This window comes from Ixodes scapularis, unplaced genomic scaffold, assembly GCF_016920785.2.
Source record: "Ixodes scapularis isolate PalLabHiFi unplaced genomic scaffold, ASM1692078v2 PGA_scaffold8__174_contigs__length_109621045, whole genome shotgun sequence".
NCBI lineage: Eukaryota > Metazoa > Arthropoda > Arachnida > Ixodida > Ixodidae > Ixodes > Ixodes scapularis.
Genome location: NW_024609883.1, coordinates 41,673,275 through 41,686,164, shown reverse-complemented (window position 1 = coordinate 41,686,164; position 12,890 = coordinate 41,673,275). Strand labels below are relative to the sequence as shown.

General features: G+C 44.1%; 1 protein-coding gene across 2 annotated transcripts in view; it reads left to right on the top strand.

Moving 5' to 3' along the window:
* Window positions 1-12,890, top strand: part of LOC8031957 (histone deacetylase 1) — a 43,078-nt gene that overhangs the window by 1,054 nt on the left and 29,134 nt on the right. For both annotated transcript variants that reach the window (XM_029989057.4, XM_040215850.1), the window contains exons 2-4: window positions 4,730-4,842; window positions 5,340-5,457; window positions 7,554-7,628. In XM_029989057.4, coding sequence (XP_029844917.2) covers window positions 4,730-4,842; window positions 5,340-5,457; window positions 7,554-7,628 — 306 coding nt within the window. The remainder of the gene's footprint in view (window positions 1-4,729; window positions 4,843-5,339; window positions 5,458-7,553; window positions 7,629-12,890) is intronic.

Below are 12,890 nucleotides of genomic sequence, written 5' to 3'. Positions count from 1 at the left end.
ATTTGCTGCGTGATTAAACACCAATTCGGCATGACATTTCATTGGCCACAAACGACAGCAAACACGAGCTAATGATCGGCTAAACCGCAAGCCGAAGCTGCTCGTCGAAGGCCTTGGGAACACCCGGAACCGGTTGGATCCTCCAGTCGATGCGACCGCAGCGCCGCCGCGTACATCCGGGACCTTTCTACGTTCGCTGTTCGTTGCCGCCTGGTCCCTCTACACCTTTCTAGTATGCGCCGCCTTTTCCACCACCTGGTGGCGGGTGTGTCAACGAGTCACTTCTTGTTTCCGTATTTTCTAAACGGAATTTGTTTCTTTTCTGATCTAAAATAGTGAACAAAATCTACTTTTATATATAACTGAAACGGTTCGCTCCCTTATATTTTGTATTTCGACTAAAAACAACCGTTAGCGGCTCTGACCAGTTGTAAGCCCAGGACCAAAGACGTCACACATCGCGCGCTTGCGGCACCGCGGGTCACCCCTGTAGGGGGAGGAGGTTTCCACGTCGTCCGGTTAAAATATGACGCACTGATATTTAGTTACTCTCTCTGTGCCCGCTGGCTTGCCCGAACCCTGAGGGACGTAGAAACCGCAAAAGACGTAGACGCTTAAATATGATTGCAGGGCCCCTTTAAGGCTCACGAAGTTTCAAAATTTCGCATCTGTTACACTGTTATCCCATCTACTTAAGCCCCTAGCTACTCATGTTCCTCTGTGCTGCTAAGCACAATTGTATTGTGCTCGTCTAAGACACAAGCTGAAGTGCAATGAAACCTGATCTGAGCTGCTCCTTGCCTGCTCCAGAATGTAGTTTTAGCTGCTCCCAATCTGCCCCAAAACAGCTGTTTCAGCTGCTTCTGTGGCTGCTCCCAAGTACATTTCATGAGCTCCACCCCTGCGCATGTGATTAAGCTCTGCTCCAACAGGCGGCATTCTCTTTAGTGGGTAAACATCTCCAGGCTGTGTGTTCTCTATTTATTTTAGCACCTCTAGCAGTTAGTGAAGAGAAATAGTCCATCCTTTGAGGCAATTCCCCCCCCCCCCCCCTTCAACCCCCTCTTGAAGATAGCATCCTTATTCGCAAAACGCTGGCAAATTCTCAACAGCAGAAAGGCAAGGCAGCCATTGCGGCTAGTAGCAGACACCGTCACTTTTGTATACCAACAATGCAGCCTTACTGTAACCCTCTGCTTGAAGTGCGAGAGGACTCACTCTCTGGTGTTTGGCTTTTCCTCAAAACTACCAGCGGCACAAGAGCCACGCTCGGGCAACAACGTTTCATGAAAGCCATCATTTGCTGATTATGAAAAGTTGGGGTGTTGTGCCAAGGAAGATCTTGTACTGACTTAGTCTTAATTTTTTTTTTTTTTTTTTGTCCTAATTAGAGTTATTGAATGAGCTACACTGAGAGTAACAACCCTTCGACCATTTTGTTGCTTAAAATCATTGCTGCCAGTCATCTGAAGTTCTATCTGAAATTGCAGGAAACACTTTTCCGTCCTTTGGAAACAGTCTGCAACAGAGCGAAATGACATCGCTTGAGCTTCCCGACATAATTCCTAAAGCACAGGAAGTCACATTTTCGAATCCTGACTAGGGATGCCGCAAACTTTTTTCGAATCGAAGTTTTGATGATCGAATCAAGCGGTTCGAGAGGTTCGAAAGATTTTGATTTTTCGAATTGTCTATATTGTGAACTTCGACGAAGGTCGAATTTTCGAACTTGTTAAGCTAAGAAGTTCGACGCTTTTCGAACCGTCAAACTTATTACGCTAAGAAATTCGATATTTTTCGAACTTTCGAACTTATTGCGCTGCAAGGTTCGATGCGTGTCGAACTTTCGAACTTGACTGACCAAAAAATTCGATAAATTTCGAACTTTCAAACTTATTTACCAAGAGAACTTTCGAATTCAGAAAAGTCAGAAGGTCGACGAACTTCGAACTTTTAGGGTAAAAGTTCGACGTTCGTCGAACTTCAAAAGACTGGCGGACGGTTTCATTTGATTTCAAGTAGTGGGGTACATTTGTAATTTTTTTCTCAAACTTTTACACGCGGTGTTGCGTTCCTTACGAAAGGCAATGTCGTTTATTTCAATTTTCTGGCATGCTTAGGTTTAAAGAAATAAATCCCCGAAGGGGCGTGGAAGGACGACGGGTTTTTGACGATTATCGTTTGTGCCAGATTTGAAGCATGCTGCAGCCGGAGCTATTTATGGTAGACATGTTATACTTTTTTAAGAATGATCTATGTATAGCTTAGGCAAGTGCTGTCTTAAGATGTGATTATTGTTATTCAACGTGAGTTTCGAAGAAATGTCCAAACATTTATCTGCATGCAATTTCGACCTAAACTTGATATTTATTTTCGTCTAAATTGTTTGAGGTATCGCATTTAAATTAACACCACAGACAGTACATATTATTGCCATCTGCAGAATACAAAATAATATATTTTTTGTTTTTTTCACGTTAAGGAATAAATTAACTCATGGGAGAAGATTTCTAATAGTGTTCAAGTTCAGCAAAGAAAACTTTTTTTTTTTTTTTTTTTTCGCTTCACGTTCCTGGGACGTGTTTCTTTTAGCCTGTACACATCTTGGTAAAAGAAACTTGTTTCGAAGTTCTAAACCTCTGAATATGCAAGAATAGAACACTTCCGACGAATTCTTGATAGTTTTTTTTTCTCCTGCTTTTTATTCCCGCATTTATTCTTTCTTTTTTTTTTTTTTTTGTTACTATCGGCACAGGTATTTAAGTTGAAAAGACAGCTTTGAACTTCCGAACCACTAAGCATGTGACGAGTAGTGCCTTCCGACAACGAGTTTCTAACAATAACCATCTACGCAACCTCTTATGCAGTGAAGAGCGACAGTATCTATAGCTATACATATGCATAAATAATTTCAGATTAAAATAAGCTCGACCACGCCCTCTTTCCCCGTATTGCTTTCTTTAACAGTCCGAAATACCTGCAAGGTAGAGAAGGAGGCACCCGCTACCCTCTTTCCCCCCGTTTTTCCTCTTCCGACGCCACTTGTATGGCAGAACGCTCCTCGACCTCGAGTTGTGTCGACTTTCATGCTTTTTGCAAGGCGATTCCTCCGTCCCAGAAAATAAACCTCCAGGACAATTATAAACTTCACCGGATCGGATTACTACCAGCGTGCAAGGGGTGGCGAGCAGGTTTGCCAGGTCGCTTCAGGGTTTTTCTGAGCCTCAACCTCCTGCTCGCCCCTGGCCGTTTCGAACTGGATGAGTCTCGTAAAACAGTGTGTTCGTGTAATCACAACTGCGTGATGCAGGTTAACCCCTCCCCCCCCCCCCCCCCCGGGGCTAGCGGCCACAATTCTGCACTGACAAATATTCCAGCACATCCGGGACACTCGTCGTCTCATTTATTTGCCTGACCAACTTCGCAGAATCTAGATATCACACCCTAACTTTTCTAAACTTGATTTTGTAAAAACCAGTGAGTCGTGAAAACGTTATTTGAAACTGAAACTGTGGAAAAACTTGAAAATCGGACTTCGAACTTTGAAAAGTTGGATTAAAAAGAAATTCAAAATCTTCAAAGTTTTTTTTTTTTTTTTTTTAATTTAGCGTTAAAAGAGAATCGAAACTTTCGAACTTTATGCAGAAAGAAATTCGAATTGTTCGAACTTCATGTCTATAAAAATTCGAAGCGTTCGAAGTTTTCGAATTTTTTTTTCAAAGAATTTCGAAATCTTCGAATTTATCGAACCTGAAGGAAAACAATATTCGAAATATTCGAATTCGAAATTTTAGAAACCGTGAAAGCTTCGAAATTTTCGAAGTCGAAACTCCGCTGTGGTCAAAAGTTGTGAATTTTTCGAATTCAAACCCCGGTCGGTACGAAAATATCAAAATTTTTCGAAATCGAACCTCAGTTCGCTTCGCAAATATCGAAACCTTTCGAAATCGAACCTAGGGTGGTTCGCGACATCCCTAATCCTGACCATCGCCAGCTGTGCTCGCACTGCACCGGGAAACAACATGGCGGTACCCATGAGACAGTTCGGAAATTGATTGTCGACACTCTAGATTGTAGCCTATTCTGTGGCTCTGGTACCAGTTTAGCCTAAGTTTGGCACAATAGTCAGGGTAGGGACCCAGGTTGGACAAGGATTCTAAGAGTGGATGTAGCGGCAGAGTAGATTATTGGGCTAGTTGCTATATTTTGATGTGTAGAAAAAGCGCCGGAAGAAACAAGGATGATACGAGGTCCGTTTAACTTGTCACATTGTCGTCTTCTGCATCATTTTTACACGTTGGGGCTGTGGCAAACACATTACCTTTGACTCTAGTGCCATACTTGGAGGGAATAGGCCTCACTGTGTGGCGGGAGTATTCCAAACCGTACTGGATTTTGCGGTATGTATATAATTTTCATCCAGAGTCCTGCCCTATCCTAGTCGGGACAGCATTTTGCCCCGGAGTGGCAAAATATGGGGTTAAGTTAAATATTTCCAGTTTGGGTGCGCCATCCCTTGGTAAATCTAAGTACTTCAGTTGGAGCTGACTGCGCCGCAGCCCCTTTCCCCTCCCCTCCAACAGAGAGTTTTGTTGTCATCATCACATTATTATTTTATGACAGCAGAATGTTACTTAACCCCCTTTCCTGACCTCCTTTACTCGAGAGTTCATAACCCTAGGCGTGTCACCGCTCTGCCTTTCCACTCACAATGTATCCTTCCTTGCAGGGGACATTGGGAACTACTACTACGGGCAGGGCCACCCCATGAAGCCCCATCGCATGCGCATGACCCACAACCTGATTCTCAACTATGGGCTGTACCGGAAGATGGAGATCTACGTGAGTGTTTGCATGAGACTTTTCATTACCTGACAAAAGCTCCTTTTTTTTTTCTTTCTTTACCATGATTGTTATTGGCAGGGTTTCCCAGCAGACCCCGGGGTGTCTATGTGCAGCTATCGTGGCAGTAATTGCAACATCATGCAACACAATGTCTCATGACATTGTGTCTTCCCTCTATATTTGGTGGAGGAATGCCTTTGCCAAACTTTAGCTGGAAAGTTTCCCCATGTCACTGTGACGAGACCTCGAAGTGTCATGTGACATCACAGTGTCACGTCAACACCGTCTGCTAGATGTAAACACAGCAGTGTTTACATGTGTAGCAGATTATATAGTGCCTCGGTCATTTCTAGAATTCACTTGCAGGATGTGGCACAATTTTTTCGTTGCTTTTTTCCAAAAAAAATTAAAATTTGAACGGTTATTGGTTTTTTTCTAAATGCTCTGCATGTGTTGGCATTGAGGCACGCCGCTTACAAGGTAAAACATTGCAGAGACCGCACAAGGCGACCCAGGAAGAGATGACCAAGTACCACAGCGACGACTACATTCGCTTCCTGCGCAGCATCCGGCCGGACAACATGTCGGAGTACAACAAACAGATGCAGAGATGTGAGCCTGCTTTACTTTCGAGCCTTTCTTAGCAACCTTTCCAACTCCCTCGTGAGAGCTTTTATACTGCCTCTCGACCCCCTTTTAGGGAGTTGCCTCCGCTGCCAATCCTGAAGGCAAGGTGACACGGATGTTATGAAGCTCCCGCGGTCGCTGTAGTTGTTGGGTGTCTCTGTTGATTTTTTGTTTGTTTTTTAAATCGAAGGCAGGAGAAACAACCTTTCTTTTTTTATTTTAGTCCTTGAAAAAATCGAGCTTCATTATAAATAATCCCTCTTGGTTTATAGGTGGGCCATAGATTTTCCTGTGTACATCTATAAAAAAAATTAACGGATGTTTTTAATTTTTTATTTATTTTTTATATATTGGTGTATTTCGGTGATCTCATTCGGACAGATGCTAAAAACCTTGATTATCGCTGAAAAAATCGAAAAAAAATATAAGAGCTCAAGTCAAAGAGGGGACGGTTTCAACAAAAACAGTCCTAGCTAAATTTTCAGAAATCTTTTTTTTTTTCATGTGTTTTTTACATTAATGAATGTTTATTTGCATTTTTAAGTTTTACTGTAAAATACCGAGCAAGTGCCCACTCAAAATTGAGATATAATCGCGAAAAATTGGGGGATGGGCGCTTGTCCGATCATCAGTTTTATATATAAATGTACTGTGCACATTTTTTCATATCTTAGAAATTTGGATATGGGCGCTTAATGTGGAATGGGCAGATGCGCGGTATTCTACAGTAACTTATTTTATATTGTTGACACCGACTGATGTTTGTCGGTGGTTTTCACTTAAAACCAGAAAGTCTATGGCCTATATGTAGGTGCATCAATTGCTCAGAAAAAAACAAAAAAAACTGATGGTCGGAGTGTCAGCTGGTTCAGAATATTATCAGCTCTGTTCAGTCCTGAAATTAAAATGGCACCCAAAACTTAAAAAAAAACAAAAAAAAACTGCAGCAATAGACAAAAGTTGATTTGGCATTATGGGAATCAGGGATGGGCAAAATACATGCAAATATGTGTCGAAATACAAATACAAAATAATTCGTCACAAATGTATTTAATTACAAATCTAATTACATTTCCAAAAAAGCATTTAAGTACAAGATACAAATACAACCAAATGTATTTGGTCTCGTCCAAATACTTTTCCAAATACATTCCTCAAAATTTGCGTCAGCGACTTCAGGGCACCTGCAACGGATTTCTGGGTATCTCATTTTAATTTTGCATCGCGCACTCAGGAGTTAGTGTGGGAGGCTCTAGTAACATACTAAAAATATAATCACAAAAAAAAAAAAAATGTAATCAGCTTGGACGTAATAGGTGAAAAAAGTACAGAGCTTCAGGCAGCTTTTTTTTTTTTTTTTCGATTACATTTTGGTTTAGACCAACAAAGAACCGAGACGACCAAGACGCCCAGCACTAGCTAGAGAATTTTTTATTGTTGCAACTCGCACCAGTTACGAAAATCTGGACGACCCGCTCATTTAGAATGTTCCAGGCAAAAATATGGGTGGAAATCAGGCTGGAAAGCATCACAAGTTGTCACAGGCACTTATTTAGCCAGTCTGCCTGTGAACGTCGATTTCGTCACTATTCTTGCCCTAGACTAGCACCGTAATCACAAAGTCACTAAACGCTTGTGCTTGATTGAGAGACACTGCATTCGGTGCAGAACATAGTTTTCTTCCTGGTCTGGACAGTGACAATAAATTTGAGGGATGTATTTTCGCCCACAAAATTGTATTTAATTGCAATTGTATTTGAAATACCCACGTTTTAGTATTTAAATACACACATCAAATACATTACCTAATTTGTAATTAAATACAAATGCAAAATACACAAAGTATTTAAAATACATATTTCAAATACCTGTATTTGAAATACATAGGCACAACTGTAAAAAGATTTCAAAAGGGTCACACAGAAGTATGGCACATACCACGAACAGGGCAAATTCAACTGCTTCGTTTGTGGCTGTTGAGCATTGGAATTGACAAACAGCTGCTGTTTCGTTGCCACAATATGGCTTATTGGTTCTTTATGTGTACATAAAGACATACTTATGATGAGAGTTCTCCACAGTCAACGTCGGCGAGGACTGCCCCGTCTTCGACGGCCTTTACGAGTTCTGTCAGCTGTCCACCGGCGGGTCCGTGGGTGAGTGCACTTCTTTCTGTCCTTTCATTCTCTGAGTTTTTGTTTAGTACGAACCTTCTTCGACGGTGTTTAACCGCGGGACTAAATTTGGGACTATCAGACATACTCTTTGCTACGCAGCTCAACACTTGGTGCAGGAATGCCGCATTAAAGTTTTTTTGTGTCTCACTCATACAGTCAAACGCCTTTCATACATTCTCTGCAGGCAAAAACTTTTTTTTGTGACTCGCTTTGATGTGAGCACGGAAAATCGAATAGGCGAAATCATGCGTGAGCCGTCACGTAACGACTCACCTGCGCGACAGTTGCATGCAGCATTTCCCAAGGTACAGGGGCGAGGGTGTGACCCAACCAGTTGGAGATGAGTACAAGGAGGAACTTTGTTTTTACCTGCCTAGCACTCAAAATTCGTACAAAAGCGACCTTTCCGAAAAGTGCTCTCTGGCCGGCGCCATTTTGCGACCCTCGCGACCCGTATCGGCCAGAAATTTCTGTCACCCTACTCGGCTGTGGAAACCCAGTCTGCGTGACTCTCCACCTACATTGTACGTTTGGAGTTCGCCATTCTTTTTTGTTACATTTTCACTTTATTTTCCTATTTAGGACGCTATTTAGGACGTAGCCTGCTCCGCTGTTGCGGAAAACAAACGCAGAAAGCAAATGTTGAACGGCCCGCAACACAGGGTTTTCGAGGATTATCTTCACCAAGATAATCTCAAGAAATCCCTTGCGGTCTTTGCGAAAAATAGCTCGTCGGGGTGCGGGGTAGGGGCCAGTTCAGACACTTCCGTTCCTTCGCTTCAATGCTGTGCAAAAACAAGCTCTCTTCAAAACATGCCCTGCATCAAGTCTGGATTCCATCCGTTTGTCATGAAGTGACTGTCGTCAATTCATAGGTTGGATGTGCCGTGTTATTTGAGATCTTTAGTCTTGTGTGAATAGTAGATTCTGAGTTCGATGCGAATTCGAAGTGAATAGTGGTTTTGCCCGAATATTTTTGATTCAAATATTGAATAGTTTTTCCACGCCTTTCACTACCATTGCATAATACTTAGACGAAAACCCAGCTAAATTTGTGAAGGTTGTTTCACTTCTTTATTTATAAACTAAGTTTAATCTATCTATATTTTTGAATTGTGACCTCAGAAGGTCTGGTGTCTTGGGATGGCAAGTAAACGACAGATTTGACATAAAATGAATCCTGTAGAGATGGCCAACTATATCCAAAGGAGTGAATTTACAGATCTTGCTGTATAAAATATTCTTTCTTTAATCTAGAGTTAAATAAGAATGAATCGTGCATGATGAAAGCAGGTTGTAAGGGCATCTCTGCCTAACATAGTATACTCTTGCATAACAGTTTAATTTTGAAACTGTTATGTATCGAGGTGCGGAGCACGGTGTGAATAAAGACGACGACGAGGGTGCTCGGGCAGTCCGAGCCGAGGCTGATAGCCAGCCATACATCACTTCGCGTTCGGTCTCTTAATTATGATCTTTTCTTAGAAATATCACATTGGCGACGAGCAAAACATAGCAAACTACGCGGGCAAAGACACTAAGAAGGACGGAGAGGCACCAGATTTCTTGGCAAGGCGTCTTTCTGGATTTTCTCCGATTACGATGCCTAAGCTCAAACCCTTTCTTGGAGAAAGCAAGGATGAATGGGAGGAGTATGAGGAAGTACTAGAGCAATATTTTATTGCAAATGACATAGCAGAGGAAAACAAGCGCGCAGTATTTTCGTCAAACTGTGGCAAACGCACATATTCGCCTCTCAGAAATCTTCTGGCTCCAGAAAGGCCTAGAGATGTTGCCTATGACGACATTATCACGAAACTGAACGGGCATTACGCTCCCAAGCCTTCCGTAATTGTAGAGCAACCGAAGTTCCACACAAGGATTCGTCAACAAGGAGAAACCGTGAGCGACTTTATTGCATCTCTGCGGAAGTTGGCGTACTCTTGCGACTTCAAGACGGTGCTGAACGACATGCTTCGAGATCGGCTAGTCTGCGGCATCAATAACGACCTCATGCAGACTTGACTTTTGGAAGATGCAGAACTGACTTTTGAGAAAGCGGTCAAGGTCGTCTTAGCCATGGAAGCCGCGACGAAAGATTCCCAAGCAATCGCGTGCCGGGCTGGGACGACTTCAGCTGTCGAAACCAACCGCCTATCAGAGCAGTCATCTAGACAGTCTCGGTGTCGTCACTGCGGAAAGTCACACGGCTCAGCAGCATGTCGTTATGCTAATATGACATGCCACAACTGCAAAAAGGTTGGCCACCTCTCAGCGGTCTGCACAGCAAGATCCTATGACGAGTCAAGCAGCGTCAAGAAAGATGGGAAAGCTGCGCGAGGCTATCAGAATTCGCCAGGACGACGGTCGAAAAAGGCGCCATCGGCGGTTACAGTTCACAGCCTCGACGACCCCAACGTACATGTGGCAACTGAAAGCATCTCAGGTTCCTCCAATTATTATAACTGTCATTATTCAAGGCAAACCACTTGACATGGAACTCGACACTGGGGCAGGCGTCTCCGTAATGGAAGAAAGACGTTTACGAGAATTGTTGCCAGATGTGAAGGTTGTCCCCTCCAATGTCGTTCTTAGAGGGTACTCAGGAGAGTTGACACCGGTTCAAGGTTACGCCGAGATCCTGGTGAAGTACAACGATCGAGAAGTTGTTCTTCCTCTGTTCGTCGTTGGCGGAACTTCCCCAACTCTGCTGGGACGATACTGGATACAAGCTCTGGGTCTACCTCTTGCCGACGTCGTAAATCTACATAATACATCAACAGAGCGTCTTTTCAGCAAATTTCCAGAGGTGTTTTCTGGTGGGCCAGGCCTGCTGAAGAACATGGAAGCCAAGATTTGCGTGCCAGATGGATCAAGACCCCGGTTCTTCAAGCCACGACCAGTACCCTTTTCATTGCAAGATCTGGTCGCTCAGGAGCTTCAACGGCTAGAACGGGAAGGAATTTTGAAGCAAGTCAGGACTTCTGACTGGGCAGCCTAGATTGTCCCGGTACTAAAAAGAGATGGTCCAGTGCGAATCTGTGGAGACTTTAAGGTCACCATAAATGCAGCAGCCCAAGTGGAAACGTACCCGATACCGAGAGTCGAAGAGCTCTGGACGAAGCTCTCCGGAGGCATCAAGTTCTCTAAGTTGGACCTCAAAGATGCTCACCAGCCAGCAGGTGGTACTCTCTCCGGCCTCAAGGAAGTATGTCACTATCAATACCCACAAAGGATTGTTTGAGTACAAAAGGCTACCTTTTGGTGTTTCATCAGCGCCAGCAATTTTCCAGCGAGAAATGGAAAACCTGCTTTGTGACCTCAGGCACGTTGTCGCCTACTTTGATGACATCTTAGTAACTGGAGTGGATGACTCGGACTACATGAGAAATCTCGAAAAAGTACTTCAGCAGCTAACAAATGCAGGATTGAAGCTGAATTTTGAAAAGCGTGAGCTTTTTGCATCAAAGGAGTATTTGGGACACCTGATCGACCACACAGGTCTTCACCCTTCACCAAGTAAAGTGGAAGCAATTGTAAGGGCACCAAATCCAAAAGACACAAAGCAACTACAAAGTTTTTTGGGCCTGCTTAATTTTTACAGAAGATTTCTACCCAATTTGTCAAGTGTCCTGGAGCCGTTACATCGGCTGCTGGAAAAAGGATCACGCTGTGAGTGGTCAGGAGAGCAAGAATGCGCGTTCGAGCGAAGCAAAGAGCTGGTAACTTCTGCTGGTGTCCTTGCACATTACGACCCCACGAAGCACCTTGTGCTAAGCTGCGACGCTTCACCCTACGGAATCGGAGCTGTACTGGCGCACAGGAGTGCCATGGGCGAGGAGAAGCCTATTGCATTCGCATCACGTCGTCTCATGGCAGCAGAACAGAACTACAGGCACCTGGACAAAGAGGCTCTTGCACTCATGTTTGAAATAACAAAATTTCATCAATATCTCTGGGGTCGACCTTTTGAGGCAGTCACTGACCTCAAGCCCCTGCTGGGACTATTAGGCGCTTACAAAGGCATTCCCCCACAGTGTTCACCAAGAATCCAAAGGTGGGCCTTGAAACTAGCTAGCTACGGCTACGCCTTGGTCTATCGTCCTGGAAAAACTCTTGGTCATGCTGATGCGCTGAGTCGCCTACCACTGGTGACTAAGAAATTCACAGTGCCAAAGCCCGCAGATGTTTTCATGTTGGAACGTGACTACAAAATTCTCTCCCCAGAAGCTATTGCGACAGCTAAGGGACGATATCTGGTGTTGTCGAAAATACGTGAGGTGCTATGGGCCGGTTCAACTTTTCCCGCTACACCAGAGTGGCAACCCTACGCTACAAAAACGCTGGAGCTCAGCGTGCAAGACAATTCCGTGCTATGGGGTACGAGAGTACCCCATACCATCTGGTAACCAGTTGCCAGAATTGCCATTAGTGGACGTTACATTACCCGGATCTTCTGCGCCGACATCCCCGAGAAATCCAATAGCGTCGTCTGTACCTCCAGTGCCACCGCCTGTACCTGTGGTGCCAGCATCCCCGCAACATTCCGCACCCGAGCTTCAAGCTCCATTGGCCAGCCCTAGCCAAAGGGAAGCTTCCCTTATCGGATCGACCAGTTCTAACGTTGAAGCAAGCTCAAAAGTGAGAAGATCCACGAGAGTCAAGAAGCCAGTGTCGCGCTATGAGCCATAGCGAACCAGGGGTAAAGGTGTGTTATGTATCAAGGTGCGGAGCACGGTGTGAATAAAGACGACGACGAGGGCGCTCAAGCAGTCCGAGCCGAGGCTGATAGCCAGCCATACATCACTTCGCGTTCAGTCTCTTAATTATGATATTTTCTTAGAAATATCACAGAAACTTTTACTACAATGTAGATACACACATTCACAAACTTTTCATTTATTTTCGAATACAGTCGGCTCAGGTGCACCATCCCGCTTTGAATGTATGCTTTACTTCCAAGCACACAAGTACAATACAGTATACGCCTCGCAAGTGGGCTCAGTTTCGTCTTCTGCGCATAAGAAAGGAAGTAGCGGTGACGTCAGAACGCCGAACTCTGATTGGCTGATCGCGACCCCCTATCTCAGCGTCGTCTGCTCCTTTGCAACGTCGTCTGCTCGCAACGTCGTCTGCGTCTGTCTTACCTTTCCTGCAACTTTCGGAGCGAACTCGACCTCGCATTTAAGAGAGGGCAGACAAAATAACTCGAGCGGTACGTTGTTTTTGTCTAACAACTAG